Source organism: Mustelus asterias, chromosome 6 (assembly GCF_964213995.1).
Source record: "Mustelus asterias chromosome 6, sMusAst1.hap1.1, whole genome shotgun sequence".
NCBI classification, from domain to species: Eukaryota; Metazoa; Chordata; class Chondrichthyes; order Carcharhiniformes; family Triakidae; genus Mustelus; species Mustelus asterias.
The window spans coordinates 44,653,239-44,676,943 of NC_135806.1; the positions used below are offsets into that span (position 1 = coordinate 44,653,239).

Genomic DNA, 23,705 nt, shown 5'->3' on the forward strand with positions numbered 1-23,705 from the left:
CCGTTAAGCCCAAAATGCTCCTCCACTGAAACATCAATCACCTGGCCCGGCTCATTCCCCAATACCAAATCTAATATGGCCACCCTCCCTGGTTGGATTGTCAATATACTGTATCAAAAAGCTGTTCTTTGCATATCTAACAAATTGCTCTCTATCTGAGCCCCTGCCTGTAAGGGAGTCCCAGTCAATATGGGGGAAGTTAAAGTCACCCACCACAACTACCCTGATTTTATTTCACACCTTTCCAGTATCTGACCACACAATTGCTCCTTGTCTCATGTGGGTTGTTGGGAGGTCTACAGCACACTCCCAACATTGTGATTTCACACTTCCTATTCCTGAGCTCCACCCATAATGCCTCACTACAAGATCCCTCCAATGAGTCCTCCCTCAACACAGCTGTGATGTGCTCCCTGATCAGCAATGCAACTCCCCCACACCTTTTGTTTCCCCTTCTGTCACGCCGAAACCAACGATATTCTGGAATGTTAAGCTGCCAGTTCTGTCACTCCTTGAACCATTTTTCCATAATTGCAATAACATCATTTCTTGCAGTAAGCCAGGCTTTCAGTTCATCTGTCTTGCCTATTATGCTTGCATTGAAGCAAATGCACTCCAGACCTGCAGTCCCACCAAGCCCCGTGGCTTCCCTCTGCTCTTACTCTGTGCTATGTTTATCTCAGTCTCACTTTTTTCCCCCAGTCCTACACTTAGTGGCCTGCTGTTATGGTTCCCACACCCCTGCTGTACTAGTTTAAACCCTCCTGAGTAGCACTAGCAAATCTCCCACAGAATATTGATGCCCCTCCAGTTCAGATGCAACCCACCCTTGTGTAAATCCCATCTTCCCCAGAAGACATCCCAGTGATCAGTATATCTAAAGTCCTCCCTCCTACACCAGCACTTTAGCCATGTGTTCAACTGGCACTATCTCTCTCTTCCAAGATCACTAACATGGCACGGTGAGTAACCTTGAGATTACTACCCTAGAGGTCCTGCTTTTTAGCTCCCTACCTAACTCCCTGAATTGTCTTCGCAGGACCTCTTCCCTCTTCCTGCCTGTGTCATTAGTGCCAATATGGACACTGACATCTGTCTGTTTACCTTCCCATTTCAGGATGTCCTGTACCCACTCAGACATCCAGGGCCCTGGCACCAGTGAGATAAGACACTATCCTAGAATCTCACTCATGGCCACAGAAATGCCTGTTTGTGCCCCTGACTATCGAGACTCCTACTATCACTCACTTGGACTTCACCAGTTCCAGAATTGGTCCCAATGCCCCAGGAACCTGAAACCCTCCCCCCACATACCATCTCTTCAGCCACATATTCATCTGATGTATCCTATTTCTGCTCTGACTAGCACGTGGCACTGGTGGCAATCCTGAGATCGCTACCTTTGAGATCCTACTTTTCAACTTGCTTCCCTATATTCTGCTTTTAGGACCTCGTTCCTCTTTTTAACCTATGTAACAAACATATACCACAACCATGGCTGTTAAACAACCTCCTCCAGAAAGTCCGGTAGCTGCTCTGAGACATGACCCTAACACCAGGGAGGCAACGTACTACCCTGGAGCCTTGTTTGCAGCCATACAAATGCCTATCTATTCCCCTTAGAATTGAATCCCCTCTAACAATTGCATTCCCAAACTTTTTACTCTCCCCACCCTTATGTAACAGGGTCACCCATGGTGCAACAAATCTGGCCTCTGCTGCTTTCCCATGAGGCCATTATCCAACAGTATCTGAAGCAGTGTATCATCTGTTTTGCAGGGGAATGGTCATAGGAAATTCCTGCACTCCCTGCCCAGTCCTCTTGCTCTGCCCAGTGGTCACCCATTCTATTCCTACCTGTGGAGTCTAAGCCTGCAGTGTGACCACTTCCCCATATGTACTATCCGCATTACTCTCTGCTTCATGGATGCTCTACAATGTCCCCAGCTACTGTACCAGCTCAGAGTCCTGGGCTTCTAGGAGCTGCAGCTGTAGACACTTACTGCACCTTTGCTCGCCCGAGGCATTGAAAATGTTCCTGGCTTCCTACGTAAAGCATGAGGAGCACACCATGGCTTTGAGCACTTCTGCCATGACTTAGCTCTTTAAATGAAACCTTTGATAGATACTTAAAATCAAATAATATCAATTACTCTAGGGTCCTTCTACCCTGATCGTCTTACTCATGGCTGCAAGGGGATCAGAGTGGGATCTGAATATCCAATGATACGTGTCCTGTCGAAAGGACAGGCAGATGGGTAGAGGAGCTGGGGTTGCCTTGTTGGTAAGAAACAAAATTTAATCATTAGCAAGGAGTGATGGCTTGGAATTTTTATGGGTAGAGTTAAGGAATCGCAAAGGGAAAAAGACCCTGATGAGAGTTATGTGCAGGCCCCCTAGCAGTAGTCAGGATGTCGGACAGAAAATAAATCGGGAGATAGAAAAGGCATGTAAGAAAGGCAATATTACAGTAATCATGGGGATTTCAATATGCAGGTGGACTGGGAAAATGAAGTTGGTAGCGGACCCCAAAATAAAGAATTTGTGGAATGTCTACGGGATAGTTTTTTTGAGCAGCTTGTGCCAGAGCCCAATAGGGAACAGGCACTTCTGGATCTGGTGCTGTGTAATGGGGCAGACTTGATCAGGGAACTTAGGGTAAAGGAACCCCTCGGGGGCAGTGACTATAATATTGTAGAATTCACCTTGCAGTTTGAGAGGAAGATGTTGGAATCTGATATAACTACTACAATTGAGTAAAGGAAACTACCAGGCCATGAGGGAGGAAGGAGCTGGCCAGATTTGATTGGAAAGGGAGCCTAGCAGGAAAAACTGGAACAACAGTGGCAGGAGTTTTTGGGGATAATTCAGAACACAACATAAATTCATTCCAAGGAAGAGGAAACATGTTAAGAGGAGGATGAGGCAACAAGGGAAGTCAGGGATAGCATAAAAGCAAAGTAAAGACCATACCATGAGACGAGGAATAGTGGGAAGCCAGACGATTGGGAAACCTTGAAAAGCAAGCAGAGGACCACTAAAAAAAACAATAAAGGTGGAAAAGATGAAATGAGGGTAAGCTAGCTAAGAATATAAAAAGATTGCAAGAGTTTTTTTTACATATATAAAAGGTGAGAGAGAGGCAAGAATGAACATTGGACCGCTGGAGAAGTAGTAATGGGGGACAAAGAAATGGTCGAGGAAATGAATGGGTACTTTGTATCAGTCTTCACAATGGAAGACACCAGTAACATGCCAGAACTTCAAGGGGGCAGAGATAAATGTCGTGGCCATCACTACGGAGAAGGTGCTTGGGAAGCTGAAAGGTCTCGAGGTGGATAACTCACCTGGACTGGATGGACTATCCCCAGGGTTCCGAAGGCGATAGCTGAGGAGATTGTGGAAGAATTGATGGTGATCTTTCAGGAATCACTGGAATCAGGGAAGGTCCCAAAGGACTGGAAAAAGGTTAATGTAACACCCCTGTTTAAGAAGGGAGGGAGGCAGAAGATGGGAAATTACAGGCCAGTTAGCCTCACTTCGGTGGTGGGTAAGATCTTGGAGTCCATTATCAAGCATGAAATTGTGGAGTACTTGGAAATGCATAGTAAAATAGGGCTGAATCAGCACAGCTTCGTCAAAGAGAAGTTTTGTCTGACAAATCTGTTAGAATTCTTTGAGGAGGTAACAAAGAAGTTAGACAAAGGAGAGCCAGTGGACGTGATTTATTTGGATTTCTAGAAAGCCTTTGACAAGGTGCCTTACAGGAAGCTGTTAAGTAAGCCAAGAGCCAATGGTGTTAAGAGGCAAGTTACTGGATAGAAGATTGGCTGATAGAAGGCAGAGAGTGGGGATAAGGGGGTCCTTTTCAGGAGGGCAACTGGTGATGAGCGGTGTTCCATGGGGTGGGGGTGGGGGGGTCAGTGTTGGGATGGCAGTTAGGAAGGCAAATTCAATGTTAGCATTCATTTCTAGAGGGCTAGAATACAAGGGCAGGAATGTCCTGTGAGGCTGTATCAGGCTCTGGTCAGACCCCATTTGGAATATTGTGAGCAGTTTTGGGCCCCATACCTAAGGATGTGCTGGTCTTGGAGGGGGTCGAGAGGAAGTTCACAAGAATGATCCCAGGAATGTAGGGTTTGTCATATGAGGACTCTGGGTCTATACTCAATGGAGTTTAGAAGGATGAGGGGGGATCTAATTGAAACTTAGAGAATACTGAGGTCCAGATAAAGTGGACATGGAGAAGATGTTTCCACCAATGGGAGAGACTAGAACTCAAGGGCCCAACCTCAGAGTGAAGGGACGCTCTTTTAAAACTGAGATGGGGAGGAATTTCTTCAGCCAGAGGGTGGTGAATCCGTGGAGCTCATTGCCACAGAGGGCTGTGGAGGCCAGGTCATTGAGTGTCTTTAAGACAGAGATAGATAGGTTCTTGATCAGTAAGGGGATCAAGGGTTATGGGGAAAAGGCAGGAGAATGGGGATGAGAATCATATCAGCCAAGATTGAATGTTGGAGCAGAATCGATGGGCCTAATTCTACTCCTACATCTTATGGTCTTACTACAGAATATAACCCTTGCAAATGATAAAGTACAAAATAAAAATCTTACAAACTATAAACCTTAAAATTAGTGTCACACAACACAGATGTTATCTGAGGGTGCCTCAACTTGAAACACCAGTTTATGGTGGTGTATAGTTTTGTTTTTGGAATAGTGAAGAGTCACGTGGAACCCCCAATGTGAATAGCCAGCCCAATCGTCATGTAACAGTAACTAAATGCGATTTATTCAATTAAAGACAAAGGCACACGAATAGAACTATGACACTCTAAGACAATTAAATATGAGTTACCAAATGGTTTATATAGAAATTACCCCATGATCCTTAAGACTTTCCTGTTCCCAAAGAAGATCCAAATTAAATAAGCCTATAAGTCAAATGCAGCTTATAGTTCATCCAGGTAAGCTGTTTATTGATGATATGGCTATGTCTGGATGCCTGCTCATCTTATTACTCAGAAAGGTTGTATCTCATCATCCCCTTTGAATGCTGGCTACTGCTGTTGCTAGGCATGTTTTTACCTGTTGCTAGGCAGATCATATTCTTTCATTCCTTGTTACATTCTTATTCATGCTGTTACTAGGCAGATCCATGACAGTAGTCGATTACCTGACCACATTCACCCGATCACCTCACGTTGTTGAATCCTGACATAACCTCAGGAGCTCCAAAATCTAAGCTGTGACTCAAGATTTCTCCCTGCACTCGAGCTGTTTTCAATCTCATCTTTTCCCTCTAGGTGTTGCTCAGACCAGTGTCCCTGATCTTTGGCCACTTAGTGTAGATTGGGGTGGGCAAGTTGGAGGATGTTCTTGAGTCTGCTTCTGGACCTGGCCAATATGGCAATCTGTAATAAAAGAAAAGCATTACTGGAGTGGGACGGTCTAAACAGCTACGTACCCCTCAGTGCCTGGTACATTTTCAGGAACTGGAAAGACAGGAATAACATCTTATTGTTCTTTCTTTTGTTTAAAACTATTGGAGAAGTAGTAAAAACAAGCTTGCCAGATGGCATTATTTCTGCAATGCTAAAATCTACGGTAAAAAGTGCAGTGAAAAGTTGTTTAGCTTTTTGGTGGCAATCCAAGACTATTTCCATCAATTAACTTTAAGGGAAGCAATTATTTTCCAGAGCTAACACTATCCAATAGGTATTTCTCCATATGGATCCTTTTTCCATGTGGATCCCTTTATCCAGGAAGCACTAAGTTTTGGGTGTAATTTGCTCATTTAGAAGTGGTCAGCTTTCTTCCACCCTGATTATCTCATCGTAAAACTTACTGAAGCAGTAAAAGAATTTATGGAAGCTAATTTGGGATCCGTACAAAGACTTAAAGGGAGTTGTACATGATGGTATTTGGTGTATTTCAGTTACAAATAGACTGCTCTCAAACTTGGTGTCATATTTGACAGAGAAGAACTTCCATCTACATATTCATGTCATCACCAAGGCCACCTGTTTCTGCCTTTGTAACATGACCTGACTTGGCCCATGTCTTGTGTTACTACGAGACTTGATTATTCCAATGCATTCATGGCCAGCCTCTGATGCTCTCCCCTCCATAAACTTGAAGTCCTTCAAAATTCAACTGCCCATATCATTACTTGTATTCGGTCCCATTCACCCATCACCCCTGTGGTCACTGAGCTACATTGAGTGATACCTCGATTTTTATGATTCTCATTCTTGTATTCAAATCTCACTATGGCATTCCCCCTCTCTATCTCCAATATTCTCCAGCACTTCAACCTCAGATATCTGCAATGTTCTAATTCTGGCTTTTTGAACATTCCTGATTTTAGTTACCCCACCAATGGGGACCATGTCTTCAGTTGCCAAGGCCTTAAGCTCTGGAATTCCTTTCTGAAACTCCTCTGCTTTTATTCCCCTTTATCTTGAAGGTACTCGATAGAATCTACTCCTTTAACCAGCTTGTTAACCATACAGCTGAATATCACCTTCTGTAGCTTGGTGTCAAATCTTGTTTTCTAATGCTCCTGTAAAGTACCTGTGACACCTACTAAATATTGGCTCCAGTGTGGTAAAATATGACATTTTTTAAGACCCATTCAATTTATAAGGCTAATTCTTGCTGGTTGCAGTGACAAAAATGAAGTCTGTCTTTCGCATACTGGCTTGTTTAAGCTTGCGTGAATGGCTAAATTTCAAAGCTAGCTGCAGTCAGAATCGGGCGGCACGGTAGCACAGTGGTTAGCACTGCTGCTTCACAGCTCCAGGGTCCCGGGTTCGGTTCCCGGCTTGGGTCACTGTCTGTGTGGAGTTTGCACATTCTCCTCGTGTCTGCGTGGGTTTCCTCCGGGTGCTCCGGTTTCCTCCCACAGTCCAAAGATGTGCGGGTTAGGTTGATTGGCCAGGTTAAAAAAAAAGTTGCCCCTTAGAGTCCTGAGATGCGTAGGTTAGAGGGATTAGTGGGTAAAATATGTGGGGGTCAGGCCTGGGTGGGATTGTGGTCTGTGCAGACTCGATGGGCCGAACGGCCTCCTTCTGCACTGTAGGGTTTCTATGATTTCTATGAATCATTCTATGATTAACCCAGTCTTAGTGCTTCAAGTTTCATTCCATCATTATAAAGCTTGTGAAGAGCCTGTGAATTGTTCTGTAAGATACGAACATACGAGATAGGAGGAGTAGGCCATTCGGCCTATCAAACCTGACATCCAATAAGATCATGGTTGATTTGACTGTGGTCTCCAACTGCACTTGCCTTCCTACCACCTGTACTCATTGAATGGTTTGTCAATCAAGAATCGATTGTGTGTGTATTTTTGCATGTGGCTGGCCATCTGGAATACCTTTGTAACTGCTTTATAACATAGTTTATGCAAAAAGTGAACTTAATACTTTGAACTTAAAACAAGGTCTGAAGTAGTGATTTTTTTGTTCATCAACAAACCATGCGGAAACATAGGATAATTCCAATAGCTAGCTATTGGAGGGAAGGTTGCTCTGTTATCTGGGACATGCACCTGAAAGCCTGCCGAGTTATTCTGGCTAATGTCAACATTCTTGAAGATGCAGCTGGGTGTAATGAGACTAATCTGAAATAAGATCAGAAGGATACAAAAATGAACAACCAGTGCCAAAAACTTAGCAGTTCTCTCTGAGGCCTTAAACTTGAGATTGCATCTCAAGCTTCAGCTTAGTTATAGAGCTTGCTTATTTATTTATTATTTAATAAACCATCACCAAGCTTAGTGATAAATTAGAGCAAGTGCGAACAGTTGCCAGTGAAGGATATAAAGATATAATTGAGGTTATAATTAAGTTCTTAATCATATCGCAGGGGGAAAAGTGCTGGGCCTTGCTGAGCAACTGTTTGAAACTAATTTCTTATCCCTGATTTTCTTGCCTTGACTTTAACTTGTTCTAGGCTATAGTTTTGCATTCGGTTCATATTTCTGCCATTTTACCCAAGTAGCAATTCTTCATGAACTTGGGCAACAACTGTAAGCAGATCCATTGAAAATGGGGAATTAGATGGCTAAATTAGCTCCTTTTTGTTTTTGCGCACTCGTACTTCCTGGCAGGAAACACCATGTAATCGAGCCTGCCTTTCCTCCCCATGTCATCCTGTAACAAGATTAAGTCCAGTTGACCCTTCATTATGCAAGTGAAATCAGCTAAAATAATTTCACAAAGCTGGGCATCACTGTTCTGTCAGATCTAAGTACACTCGGCTGTTTGGATGCGAGAAATGTTTTTCAAGTGCCCGTGTTCAAATTTTGGGTAGTCTCTATGTAAATTAAACTACCTGTAAATTATGGAATGAGTATTTGAATGTAATGGTGAATTTAGGGAACCATTCTATAGCTAAATTGGTGCCATTCATTCTTTCCCATTTCATTATTTCACACTGGTGCCTTTCAGTAAACAAGTTTAAATTGTAATTTTAACACATTCAGTCAACATGCTCAATGTCTCACTAACTTTGAAACCTACACCTTTCCAATGAAAATAAATCTTTAATGAATTCAAAAAACACTTGATTTCTAAGTCTAATGAAGAATTTAAATTGGTGATGCATTGGACCATTTTAGTTTGGTTCAGAAGAAAATATCAAAGCCTTAGCACCATTGGAAATTGATTTCTTTTTGATGCAGTTTATCATGGGCATTGACACTAGCGCTATGAGAAAAATGTTGCTTCCTCTCTTTCCTGGTTGGTGTCTTTTTCATGGTTAATATTTGGTGATTTTCTGATGGCTAATTTTGCCCATTTCTTTTCCTTATTGTGTTCCAGTTATTTAATGGTAATTAAATTGTAATTTAAGCAGCCCATCCATTCCTGTTCTTCCTCCCCCTCCCTTCCCCATCCTTCGGCACGGTAACACAGTGGTTAGCACTGCTGCTTCACAGCTCCAGGGTCCCGGGTTCGATTCCCGGCTCGAGTCACTGTCTGTGTGGAGTTTGCACATTCTCCTCGAGTCTGCGTGGGTTTCCTCCGGGTGCTCCGGTTTCCTCCCACAGTACAAAGATGTGCGGGATAGGTTGATTGGCCAGGTTAAAAATTGCCCCTTAGAGTCCTGAGATGCGTAGGTTAGAGGGATTAGTGGGTAAATATGTGGGGGTAGGGCCTGGGTGGGATTGTGGTCGGTGCAGACTCGATGGGCCGAATGGCCTCCTTCTGCACTGTAGGGTTTCTATGATTTCTTTCCTTCCAGCTTTGCGATTTAAAAAGTGAATTGGTTTAATGCTACCGAAGGTAAAGTTTATTTGTTGTTGAGTAAAAGTAAAACCTGTATGATTAAAAGCAAAGTACAGTGGATGCTAGAAACCTGGCATAAAACCACAGTGCTGGAAATACACAACAGATCAAGTAACATCTTGGAATGAGAAAACATTAACATTTCAGGTCAAGGAAGTTCTGATTCAGGCATTTGCCCTAAAATGTTAACACTTTCTCTCCAGAGATGCTGCCTGATCTGTATATTTATAGTATTATCTGTTTCCTTCTAGGATAACTTAGTTATGAACTGCTGTCATGCTCAGTATAAATAACTGCTCCCATGAGGACCATTTTCAACTTGTATGCTTGGGACCCTTGCTTATGAAACCTGTTTTGCAAGTTTAGGAAGGTCACAGTTCAAGCCCCGCTCTGGAGATTTGAGCACTTAATTTGGGCTGGCACTTCACAGTGCTTTGAGGGAGTGGCTCAAAAGTCTTTTGCGTGAAAACTTGGACCAGATTTTCCGATCAACAGCCAACAAACGGCACTTGCTGATTGATTCCAGAGATATGGGGTTTGTCGTATGAAGAGAGATTGAACAGTTTAGGCCGATACTCCCTGGAATTCAGAAGAATGAGGGGAGATCAAATGGGGGTATACAAGATGATGAAAGGTATGGATAAATTGAACATGGAGCGGATGCTTCCTCTTGTGGGGCATTCTAGGACGAGAGGTTATTGTCTTAGGATAAGGAGTAGCAAATTTAAAACAGAGTTGAGGAGAAATTACTTCTCCCAAAAGGTTGTGAATCTGTGGAATTTGCTACCCCAAAGTGCGGTGGATGCTGGGACAGTGAGTAAATTTGAGGAGTTAGATTTTTAGTTGCTCAAAGGTTGAAGGGTTATGGGGAGAAGGCAGGAAAATGGGGATGAGGAGCATATCAGCCATGGTCGAATGGCTGAGCAAACTCGATGCTCCTATGTCTTGTGAACGTATGGTTACGCTTATAGATACCCACGGGCCTCATGGGCTTAGGAACATCAGTTTACAGGAAGTTTTGCCTGTACCTAAGACCTCTATAAATGGCAGGTCGAGAATATTTCACTTAATGTTGTCTCAATATTGCTGACATGATCTAATTGCCCTTGAAAGTGGAAGAATGTCACTGTCTTGAACTGCTGCCGTTTGTATGGTGAAGGTACACCTGTGTGGAATAAGTTCTATGATTTTGATGCACTGTCACTGATGGAACAGTGATATAGTTCCAAGAGAGGATGGTGTGTGTTGGAGGGCAAATTGCAAATGATGGTATTACCATGTACTTGCTGCCCTGGTCCTTGGTAGTCGGGGTCAAAAATTGGGGAGATACTAACCAACTTTAGCAAATTGCTGCAGTGCATCTTGTAGATGTTACACAGTACAGCCACATATGCTGGTGGTGAAGGGAGTGAATGTTTAAGTTAGTGTAAAGGGTGTCAGTCAAGCAGGCTGCTTTATCCTGGATGGTGTTGAGCTTCTTGAGTGTTGTTTGAACTGCATTCATCCATGCAAGAGATGAGCATTCCATCATGCTCCTGATTGGTGCCTTGTAAATAGTGGACAGGGTTTGGTGAGTCAGGAGGTATCTCACTTCCTGCAGAAGAGACTTGCTTTTGTAGACACTACATTTTTGTGGCTTTTGTCTATTTAAATTTCCAGGAGGGTGTTATTGGTGAGAAGTTCAGTGTTGATGGTGTTGCGCATGTCTATCACTTTACTGATGTTTAGGAGTAGGCTGGGCTGGGAGGTGTCGAGTAAGGGCGGCATGGTGGCACAGTGGTTAGCACTGCTGCCTCACAACGACAGGGACCCAGGTTCGATTCTTGGCTTGCATCATTGTCTGTGCTGAGTCTGCATGTTCTCCCCGTGTCTGCGTGGGTTTCCTCTGGGTGCTCTGGTTTCCTCCCACAATCTAAAAGACGTGCTGCTTAGGTGCATTGGCCATGGTAAATTCTTCCTCGGTGTACCCGAACAGGCGTGGAGTGTGGCAACTAGGGGATTTTCACAGTAGCTTCATTGCAGTGTTAATGTAAGCTACTTGTGAGGCTGATAAATAAACTTTAAATAATCACTGGTTTGGATTTGTCCTGCCTTTTGGGACAGGACATAACTGAATGTTCTATCTTGTTTGGTAGATGCCAATGTCATAGCTTTACTGGATCCCCATGGCTAGTAATGGAGCACGTGTCTTCAGTACTGTAGCTGGAATTTTGTGAAGGCCCACGGTCTTCAAACAGGTGCGATTAGCTGTTTCTTGACAACATGTGGAGTAAATCAAATTGGCAAAAACCTTGCATCTGTGATGGGAAGCACAGGAGGAGGCTGAAGTAGGTTATCGTTTGGCACTTCTGGTATAAGGTGCACGCCTTTTGCGCTCATGGCTGGCTCTGCTTTCATTGAGGATGTCGATGTTCATGGTTGCTGTCTCCTGTTCTTTAATTGTTCACTGCCATTCTCAAAACAATGTGACAGAATTGCAGAGCTTTGAATTGATATGTTGGTTGCAGAATAACTTGGCTCTATATCATGTTGCATCTGCTATTTAGCACACGTTGTCCCATGTTGTAGCTTCATTAAGTTGGCTCCTCATTTTTAGATATGTTTGATGCTGTTCCTGATGTGCTCTCCTGCTCTCCTCATTGAGTCAGGGTTGGCCCACTGGTTTGAAGATAAAGGTAGTGAGGGATGTTTCCTGGCCATGAGATTATACGTTATGGTGGTGGAATACAATTCTGCTGGTGATGGCCCACAGTGCCTCATGGATGCCAGGTTCTCAGCTGCAAGATCTGTTTCATATCTGTCCCATTTAACACTTATAGTGCCACATGACCCATTCGACTGCGTTCCGAAAGCAAAAATGTATCTGCAGGAGCAACTAACAATGCTGGAATGGACAGATGAATCTGTAACTGATAGGATTGGTGAGGACAAAATTACGTAGGATTTACCCTCATGGTCACTCTGTCACTACTTGCAGCAAGCCAAATAATGCAGGATTATCGAGCTTGGCCAGTGTTGGTGCTGCCAAGCCATTCTAGTTGATGGACAATGAGGTAGCCCACTTGGTCTACAGTCTATGCCAATGGTGCAGTCTGTGCTTTTTCCAAATTGTGCTTAACAGGAAGGAGTATTGATTCATCCGGTGTGGCTCGATGGTATGTGGAAATTACCAAGAGATTTCCTTGCACATGTTCAATTGTGAGCCTTCATGTGATCTGGAGTTGATGTTGAGAATTCTCAGGGTCACTCCATCTTGACAGCATACCATGGTGCTGTCAATTCTGTTGAGCGTAGCCTGCTGGTATTACAGATGGTGCCCAGTGATGGAGGTGACGTGTGGGTCGTTGGCTGAAGTATATGATACTGAGTATTGCCTGTTGTCTGATTCTGTGGAACAGCTCTCCCAATTCTGTCAGTCTCCATATGTTAATGTTGGCTGCGTCTGCTTTGTCATGTCTGCTGATTTGGTAAGTGACAAGTATTGTTTCTTGCACGCTGTACAGACAAAGCATACCACACAGAGAAGCAAAGGAGAGAGTGCAGAATGTAGCGTCACAGTCATAGAGAAAGATCAACTTAACGCGAGGTAGGTCCATTCAAATGTCCGATGGCAGCAGGGAAGAAATTGTTCTCAAGTCGGTTTGTACATGTCCTAAGACTTGTATTTTTTTCCCAATGGAAGAAGGTGGAAGAGATGTCCGGGGTGTGTGGGGACCTTGATTATGCTGGCTGCTTTCACGAGGCAGCGGGAAGTCTAGACAGAGTCAGTAGGTGGGAGGATGGTTTGTGTGATGGACTGGGCTCCGTTCGCAACCCTTAGTATTTTTTGTGGTCTTGGACAGAGCAGGAGTCGTACCAAGCTGTGATACAACCAGAAAGAATGCTTTCTATGGTGCATCTGTGAAAGTAGGTGAGAGTTGTCCCGGACATTCTAAATTTCCTTAGCCTCCTGAGAAAGTAGAGGCATTGGTGGGCTTTCTTAACTATGGCACCCGCATGGAGGGATCAGGACAGGTGGTTGGTGATCTAGATACCTCGAAACTTGAAGCTCTCGACCATTTCTACTTTGTCCCTGTTGATGTAGATGGGGCATGTCTTCCACTAGGCTTTCTGAAGTTGATGACTGTCTCCTTCGTTTTGTTGCCATTGAGAGAGAGATTGTTGTTATCACACCAGTTCACCATTTTCTCTATCTATTCCTGTACTCCGTCTCATAATTGTTTCAGATCCTACCCATTATGGTGGTGTCATCAGCAAACTTGAAAATCAAGTTGGAGGGGGATTTTGCCACAGTCATAGGTGTATAAGGAGCATAGTAGGGGGCTGAGGACATAGCCTTGTGGGGCACCAGTGTGGAGGATGATTATGGAGGAGATATTGTTGCCTATCCTTACTCACTGACGTCTGTGGGGTAGGAAGTCTAGGATCCAGTCGCAGAGGGAGGAGCTGAGTCCTAGGCGTCGAGTTTGGAAATGAGTTTTGCCGGAATAATGGTATTGAAGGCTGATATAGGAGTCTGATGAAGGTCTTTTTGTTGCCTTAAGTGTTCCAGGGTTGAGTGTAGGGCTAGGGAGGTGGCGTCTGCTGTGGACCTGTTGTGGCGGTAGGTGAACTATAGTGGATCCAGGCAATCTGGGAGGCCGGAATTGATTCGCGCCATGACTAACCTTTTGAAGCACTTTAGAATGAGGGATGTCAGCCACCGGACGATAGTCATTAAGGCACGCTGCCTGGCTTTTCTTTGACACTGGGATGATGGTCGTCGTTTTAAAGTAGATAGGGACCTTAGATTGGTGTAAAGAGAGGTTAAAGATGTCTGCAACTTCCCCCGCCAGCTGGTCCGGATACCCCATCCGGGCCAGTCACTTTCCATGGGCTGACTTTTGAGAAGGCTGCTCTGATTTCTGCAATGGTGACCTCGGATACATGTTCGTCTGAGGCTTGTGATTGAGCTGGAAAACAGATATACCTGCAAGTCATTGCGAAAGCCCTAATAACCATAATCATGGTGATTATTGTGATTGTGATTATTGTGCCTACTTGTTTGTTTTCCAGAGCTCTTTAACTACATTAAAATTCCATAGCTGCCACAGTGCAATTTGAACTGTTGTCTTAGGATCATTGGTCCAGCCATCCTGCATTGCAAATACAGCTGTGATGCTATCATATGCATTCATTGGAAGATCAGTTATGGAATGTGAAATTGAGGGGGAAAGAAAGAAAATTTAGAAACAAACATTTCAAATTATTTTTAAATCTTCAATAATTTAAATTTGAAAGAATGAGCTGCCACCAATGGTTCACCTATAATTTTTAATGAATAGCCAAAAGCTCAACTGAGCACTAGTTGTTTTTGTCAATGGGCAGCTTGCATATAAAGTCACTGGACTTCCCCAAAGTTGTTAGTAGCCTGTTCTTTTTTCAATCAGTGATAAATTTCAGATTGTTCCTCTCACATTCCCGTGGTTCTATTCTCTCCCTCTTCCCTTGCTGCTCCCATTTTATATCTCACATCCGTGCTATTCCAATCCCCTCATTCCATATCTGGACTGTTGAAGAGACTCCCTTGTCCCAAGGCAACAGTCCCTGTTTCCACCCCACCTTCCCCCAAACAATCTGCTGAATATGGTGCACTCACAGGGTGCTCTTGAATCCAAGACTGGCAGCTAAACACTTTGCAGCCCCTGTCAATTTTATCCAGCTCTGCCTTTCCTCACGCATGTAACTAAGATGCCGTACCTGTAAAAGTAAAGTTAGGTTGCTTAAGGTTATAATTAAGACTTGGTGTACTGTTAAAACTACTTTCACACTTGAATGGACAAGCCCTAACTTTTTCTTACATCTTTAATAGACAAGTACTTCAACCTTACACCCTTCACGTAGAACATAGGAACAGGAGTGGGGCATTCAGTCCATTGAGCCTGATGCATCATTTAATGGCTGATCTGTGGCCTAACTCCATTTACCTGCCTTTGGCCCATATCCCTTTATTACCTTTGCTTAACAAAAATTTATCTATCTCTGATTTAAAGATAACTGATCTAACATCAACTGCCATTTGTGCAAGAGACTTCCAACCTTGACCACGCTTTGTGTATAGAAGTGCTTCCTAATATCCCCTGAATGGTCTGGCCCTAATTTTTAGACTATGCCCCCTAGTTCTAGAATCTCCCATGAGTGGAAATACTTCATTTTTATCAACCCTGTATTGTTCTGTTAGTATGTTGAAGACTTCAATCAGATCACCCCTTAACCTTCTACATTCTAGAGAAAACGGATCTAATTTGTTTAATCTTTCCTCATAATTAAACTCCTGAAGTCCAGGTATCATTCTTGTAAACTTATGCTGCACTCCCTCCAAGGCCAATATATCCTTCCTAAGGTATGGTGCCCAGACATGCTGGGATAGATCGGAGCTAAGGATAGATTGACAAAGATTTCATGGATTTGGGGGGTGTTAATGGTGGCATTAAGGACTGGAGAATTACCTGATGCCCCTGGCTGATTTCTTTAGCAATGAGCCCTGATAGTCTTGAAAAATTTGACCCATTAAACTGAAGCTCTGGTAGGCATAAATAGTCTGTGGCACTATTGAGAAGGAACAGGCTAGTTCTCCAGGTGTCTTGACCAATTCTTGTCACTTAACCAATATAAGTAGTGTATCCAGTGATTGCTCTCATTTATGGAAGCATTTGTATGTAAATAGATTGCTATATTTCCGACATTACAAAAGTGACAGTTCAGAAATCACTCATTCACTAGAGCACATAGATAAATGCAAGTATGTTTATCAATTCTGGCTGCAAAGCAGACTTGAAATTACTGAATGCTTGGCTGCAGACAAAACTGTCCCCAGCAGGACTTGGTTTTATGGTGGAAAGACATGGCATAAAGAAAAATGCTTTGGCTAAGATCAAGTCTAGTTATGCGGATGCTGCACTTGGTTGAAGTCATTGGATTGCATTTATGCTTCATATGTTTCATATGAAGCAATTTTTTAAAGCGGTGTCTCGGCCTTTTGGCTAAGATGCAAATGAGATCAAGCCTTGGAGGAGGAATTCTCCACCTACTCTAATCAGCTTAGCTCATGGAGATCAGGCCCAAGACAGGGTAGAGGATTGCATGCCCTGTCTTGTCAGCCTGGATCGGAAATGTCTCAACTTGTTGAGACTCTGAATTGGACTTGATTTGATTGAATTGGAAAAGTATAAAGAAAAATGGAAACAACTTGGAGTTACAGGAATAATCTTTAACCCTCAAGTTTCTTTGGGATATCCTGTTCTATGCCCTCTGTTCTGCAGGGGACCCCCCCCCGCCCCAAGCCATTTCTCCTCTTCTAGGCCTAGTACAGGTTCAGTTTCTGCTATTCTCCAGTTCTGATAAAGGGTTTACACCTTAAATATTCATCTGCCTTTCGTTTTTCCTTACAGATGCTCACAGAACTCTTGTCTACGTGCACCATTTTCAGTGTTTGTCTTGACAGCTTGGGGCAATGGCCTTACACAGCATACCGCACCTTTGCAGTTCATAAATGTTTTTAGCCTAACACAAATTAAAACCTCGAATGCTTATAATTGGGTTTTGTTCATGCTGAGAAATTTAAGTTAACTGTATTACCCAAGTTGATTGAAACTAACTGGGGTACTCAACCTGGAATGTTCGTAGAGGTCATAGCAAACCCCGTCATTGTTGAAGCTAATTGACCATATCTGGCATTTGCCACGAGGCTTCTGCACAACCTGCTGCCAAAGCCCCACATAAATGCCAGTTTTATACCACTAACATTTCATTTGGTTCAGCAGTAGTTTCTTTTGGTAGGAGCTGAGCTCTAGAAGAATATTGAATATATATCGCTGGGTCAAGATCCTGGAACAACACCCCGAACAGCACTGCAGTGAGCTTGCACCGCATCCACTGCAACGGTTTAAGAAGGCAGTTCACCACTATCTTCTCGTGGGCAATTAGAGATGAGCACTGGACACGAGCTGAGTCAGCAAAGCCCAATTCCCATGAATGAATAAAACAATCAGTATTTTCACCACTGAAACACTTTTGCTTTGCCCTTTGGGTTAGTTAATTGAGAGTATTTTAAACTGTTGAATCAAAAATGTGAATCTTTGTTGTTTGTAACTATTTGTTTCTATTTACAGTGGGGTTCCAGTGTGTACCTTTGTTACAAGAAGTCTGTTCCTGCTTCTAATTCAATTGCATATAAAGCTGGTATGTAACCCAAGTTACACATTTTAAAATTTTTTTAGGAAAAGTAATTATGTATACACTACATATCTCGGCATTGCAGGCAAGTGAACTTCAAAATAAAAAACACATCACCACCCTTATTTGAGCTACATGTTTACTCCCACAGGAGTGGAGTCGAAGCCATTGTTAGAAGTCGTAAAGTTTGAGTCCTAACAGATAGCAAACTCTTGATGTGTGTCTCTTCAGATGAGTACAAGAGTTTTTGTAGGATTTCTTAACTTGGCTGAAGTTGCTTGCATCTCAGTTTGTAGCTTTTCTGCAAATTGAACTATCCCGAAATGGTGCATTTTTCAGAGTGGTTCCAATGTGTTTCTTTGTTACATGAACGCCTAAATATACAACAGTCACGATCACTAGTTCTAAACTACTTAATGATCTGAATGAGATTGGCTTCCTTTTCTGTACAGGACAGAGTATTTTTAATGGAAACATTTTCCTGATACCAGAATAAATGTCGTTGTTGAGTGATCAGTTTCAAAGTAAAATGAAAGGCTGTGCTGTCAGTTTAAATTGGAAAAAAGACAGACGGAACTCGCTGAGAATTTGTTCAACATGGGTAGAGAGTAAAGCTTGAATAATTTGACACTTTGTAATAGTCCAAATTATACTAAACATTTTTAACCAGTGCTACATCAGGCTTTTGGCAATGTTAAATTATTTATTTCAAAATCTAATATCACTGAAGTCTTGAAGATGTAAAATCTGAGAGTGAGAATTGTTAGGTCCATGTGAGCTAAAGGTTCCTGTATATTCACTGTTTAGATATCAGTGACTCAGACAGAAGCAGACTTCTATTTCCTAAGTTTCTTGTCTATTTTTCTCATTTATCTTCACTCCTGTCATTGTAAAACCTACTACAAAACATTCATTGATGACAATGTCATGAATGTTACTGAGCATTTCTCTGAGGAGAGTAGAAAGTGGGGCTTTTCCTGTATCTTAATTAAAAAAAATTTAGTACTGTTTGGAGTATCAATGTAGAAATTCCCCTTTTGGGTGCAGTCTGTGATCCAGGTACAAACTATGCTCAGAATTCTCACTTCTGTTCCCTTCTTTGCATATCACTGAACACCATCTGCCATGAAGCTGCTCAATTGGGCAGTGTTTAATTTTTTAAAATTGTGTTAAACATTTCTTATTCAAAAGTGATAACTTTGTGCAATTTGATGGAGCTTAAAGTGGGTTTATCACAAAAATAAACCTTGTTTCATGCCAATCCACCCACCACATGAGTAACCAGACATTTAATTGCAAAATTATATTTTAAAAAATATACAAAACTGTTTTCCAATTATATTGGAGTACAGTGTTTCATTTCTTAAAGGCTTTTCAATAATCTTTAAAAAATTTAAAACATGCATGATAGTTTTTTTGAACCCAGAAGACTAGTTTAATTTATAGGCCTTCAAGAAGCCTTTAAGAATGTGAACACAATTTCTGGAAACTCGCTATAGTAATTAATCCATCTCTGATATTGTGCCAGTTGTATGGGCAGCAAATTTTTTACACAAAATTGTAGAAATGCAGTTTGTGTTTGGAATTCTGCAATTTGCTGCATGGTTTGTGCTGTTTTTTTTTGTGAATCATGTCAATAAAAGTGCAATCAATTGGAAATTCTACCCTTTTTTTAAAGAAAGGATTTCTGAATAAATAGCTTGCCCAAAAAATTTGCTGAACTGTTGTAACCTTGACTGAAAATGGTCCATTTGCTACAAATGATTACGCCTGGCAACTATGCCAATATAATATAACTTTTGAATCCTACATGTTACTATACAAAAGTCCATGCAGTTCTCTAGCATTAATACTTTGAAATATATCTCAGAATCTGTTGTGTTGCACGTTATCATTGAGGCACTTGGGATTAAATTGCTAAATATGGGAACTGTTTCTGAAGCTTTGTTTGGCTATACTGGGATTAATAAATCTATAATACTTAGAGTACGCAAATCTTGCTGGTTGTCAGCGTAAATATGACAGATTTTAAAGCTGTGCTTCATTTTATTTCAAGTAACATTTAAAATATATATGTTCCATATTCTGCCACCTTTTCAGGATTAATATGTAGATATCCTGAAAGTGATTAGTATTTGCTAGTTTTTCAGGCATGTTTTGGAATACGAACAGTCGGTAGTATAGAACTTGAATATATCTGAAAAGAGACATGCTGCCAAAACTTTTCATCTTGCATTTGGGGCTAGTACAAGAATATCCAATTTCAAGCAATCACAAAGTATACTACAAAGGAAAATGGTGTTGATTTGTTGGCAAGTCGACGCTGGCCAAGGTATTGCGATGGAAAAAGCAACAGATAACTGTAGGCTCCCCAAGCTCCAGTTTATCATAGAATCATAGAAACCCTACAGTACAGAAAGAGGCCATTCGGCCCATCGAGTCTGCACCGACCACAATCCCACCCAGGCCCTACCCCCATAACCCTACATATTTTACCCACTAATCCCTCTAATCTACGCATCCCAGGACACTAAGGAGCAATTTTAGCATGGCCAATCAACCTAACCCGCACATCTTTGGACTGTGGGTGGAAACCGGAGCACCCGGAGGAAACCCACGCAGACATGAGGAGAATGTGCAAACTCCACACAGACAGTGACCCAAGCTGGGAATCGAACCCAGGTCCCTGGAGCTGTGAAGCAGCAGTGCTAACCACTGTGCTACCGTGCCGCCCACTGGTACGCTAAGCTCCAGTTTAGTTTTAGAAAACCGGGTCAATGGCTACCCTGATCAGACCATTGTTCATTCTATTGGACCTGAAGAGCACCCAGTCTACCCAAAATTATCTTGGAAAGGAAGGGGACCTTAAAGAATTTGAGCCATGGGTTAAGCAATCCATTTTAAGTTGCTAATACGCAATGGCTACCCAGGTGGTATTTTCCACCAGCAGGATGTTGCTTGTCAGTTCGAAAGACTTTCTGTCCACCCCACAATTGAGCAACTTAGTGTATGATTATCGGTGCCTGTGCACTGCCAGGTACATGGGCTGTATGTCCCAATGATTGGCTAATGGAATCAAACAACATGTTGTTTTGGTTATTCATTGCCCAGCCTGTACTTGCAAATCCCAACATGTTGATTTTAGATATAATTTTGTTATTGGGGTATTACCTGCTGAACAAGCCCAAGTGCCCACGTTTGGTCCATATCCCTCTACCCATACACAAGACAAAATTGAATCCGCTTCGGCTACCACCTCTGGCAGCTTGTTCCAGACACTCGCCACCCTCTGTGAAAAAATTGCCCCTCTGGACCCTTTTGTATCTCTTCCCTCTCACCTTAAACCAATGCCCTCTAGTTTTAGATTCCCCTACCTTTGGGGAAAAGATGTTGACTATCTAGCTGATGCCCATCATTATTTTATAGACCTCTATAAGATCACCTCTAGGTCTCCTATGTTCCAGGGGAAAAAGTCCCAATCTCTCATAACTCAAACCATCAAGTCCTGATGGCATCCTAGTAAATCTTTTTAGTTTAATATCCTTTCTATAATTGGGTGACCCGAACTGTACACTATTCCAAGTGTGGCCTGATCAATGCCTTGTACAACTTCAACAAGATGTCCCAACTCCTGTATTCAATGTTCTGACCAATGAAATCAAGCATGCTGAATGCCTTCTTCACCACTCTGTCCATCTGTGACTCCACTTTCAAGGAGCTATGAGCCTGTACCCCTAGATCTCTTTGTTCTACAACTCTCCCCAAAACCCTACCATTAACTGAGTAAGTCCTACCCTGGTTCGATCTACCAAAATGCATCACCTTGCATTGATCTAAATTAAACTCCATCTGCTATTCATCAGCCCACTGGCCCAATTGATCATCCCGTTGCAATCCTAAATAACCACCTTCAATGTCTACTCTGCCACCAACCTTGGTGTCATCTGCAAATTTACTAACCATGCCTCCTAAATTCTCATCCAGATCATTAATATAAATGACAAGTACCAGTGGACCCAGCACCGATCCTTGAGGCACACTGCTGGTTACAGACCTTCAGTTTGGAAAAACAACTCTCTACAACCACCCTCTGGCTTTTGTCATCAACACCAGGTTAAAGTCCAACAGGTTTATTTGGGCGCAAAAGCCACACAAGCTTTCGGAGCTCTAACAAACAGAGCATATAAAGACACAAACTCAATTTACATGAATAATGGTTGAAAATTGAGTTTGTGTCTTTATATGCTCTGTTTGTGAACAGAATTCCCACTCACCTGAAGAAGGGGCTTAGAGCTCCGAAAGCTTGTGTGGCTTTTGCTACCAAATAAACCTGTTGGACTTTAACCTGGTGTTGTTAAACTTCTTACTGTGTTTACCCCAGTCCAACGCCGGCATCTCCACATTTTGTCATCAAGCCAAATTTGTATCCATTTGGCTACCTCATGCTGGATCCTGTGAGATTTAACCTTATGCAACAATCTACCATACAGTACGTTGTCAAAGGCCTTGCTAAAGTCAACTGCACTGCCCTCATCCACCTTTTTGGTTACCCCTTCAAAAAGCTCAATCAAATTTGAGAGACATGATTTTCCACACACAAAGCTATGCTGATTGACCCTAATCAGTCCTTGCATCTCTAAATGCCTGTAAATCCTGTCTCTCCGAATACCTTCTAACAACTTACTCACGATAGACGTTCGGCTCACCGGCCTGCTGTTCCCAGGCTTTTCCCTGCAGCCCTTCTTAAACAAGGGCAGAACATTTGCCACCCTTCAATCTTCACGCACCTCACCTGTGGCTGTTGATGATTCAAATATCTCTGCTTGGGGACCCGCAATTGCCTCCCTAGCCTCCTACAACGTCCTGGGACACACTTCTTCAGGTCCTGAGGATTTATCAAGTGTGTGTAGTTTGGTTTAAAAAAAAATCCTGTAACCAGATCACTTAAGGCTGAAAAAACTGGAATTGAGCAATTGATGTAAATCATCTTCTATTCCTTTACCCCCAAAATATCATGCTTTGTGACTGTCGAATATTATGGCTCATCTGGATTGGTTCCTGAAGCTTTATTTGGCTATATTGGGATTAGTAAATCTACAACCTTTACAGTACTCCAATCTTGCTGGTTGTCAAGAGTAAATTTGGTGACAGATTTTAAACTGAGCTGCATTTTACTTGAAGTTATGTATTTTAAAAAGTGCATTCTATGCTATGCTTCTTTTTCAGGATTGATATGCAGATATCCTGAAGATGATTATGAATTGTTTCCACTCTCTGAATCAGTTCCCCTGTTCTGCCTCCCCATGGGAGCTACTATTGAATGCTGGGCTCCCCAAACAAAATATCCACTGCCAGTTTTCTCCACCTTCGTGTTAACTGCCTCATCAGCAGAGAAGGTAAGCTTGGAGTGAAAAAAAATCTTGTTTCATGTCTCTTGTATTTGTAAACTGAGACAAATAATCATGTTTTACAAAAAGCAACAGAGGTTTTTGAAATTAGTAATGGACCTTCATGGCATCATCTTATCATTGAGACGAGAGATCCCATCTGTCCTCTTGGTTGAATGTGAGAGATTGCATCTTATTATTTAAAGGAAAACATTTGAATTCTGTTTTCTAACTATCATTTAGCCTTCAACCAATACCACTAAAACAAGTAATTGTTGTCTACTTCATTACTGTTTGTGAAACCGCGATTTCTAAATAGGCTGCTGTTTCCCTAACTTAAATGCAATGACAGCTCTTTGTAAAATGAGTCATTGACTGCTGAGGGCTTTAGACACCCTGTGGTTGTGGAAGATGCTCTACAAGTGCAAGTTCTTATCGCTCCATTTATTTACTATGTTCTGAAACTCGAGCGCGCTGCAGTCTTAGTATACAACAGGAAACTGACTGTGTATTCTGAGGTTTGTAATTGACAATGTCCACATTTGAGAGACTGTATTTTATAAGTAAGGCAAAAATGCAGTGCAAGTTTCTGGAATAGGATGTCATAATGCCCTTTATGGCAAATCCAGAAAGACATTTGTCTTAAAATACATGTACATTTTAAAGAATGCAGGATAATGACTAGCAATTTTAGCAACCAAGATAAACCTGATGCATCCTCTCCAAATGAATGGAAGTCTATAACTTAAATATTAGATTCATATTTATACGATGAAATTTTGACACTCTTGTCATCTACAAATATTACTTT

General features: G+C 42.2%; 1 protein-coding gene across 7 annotated transcripts in view; it reads left to right on the forward strand.

The window, feature by feature from the left end:
- Positions 1 to 23,705, forward strand: part of dennd4c (DENN/MADD domain containing 4C) — a 209,926-nt gene that overhangs the window by 70,718 nt on the left and 115,503 nt on the right. For all 7 annotated transcript variants that reach the window (XM_078214260.1, XM_078214262.1, XM_078214259.1 and 4 more), the window contains 2 exons: positions 17,444 to 17,513; positions 22,734 to 22,903. In XM_078214260.1, coding sequence (XP_078070386.1) covers positions 17,444 to 17,513; positions 22,734 to 22,903 — 240 coding nt within the window. The remainder of the gene's footprint in view (positions 1 to 17,443; positions 17,514 to 22,733; positions 22,904 to 23,705) is intronic.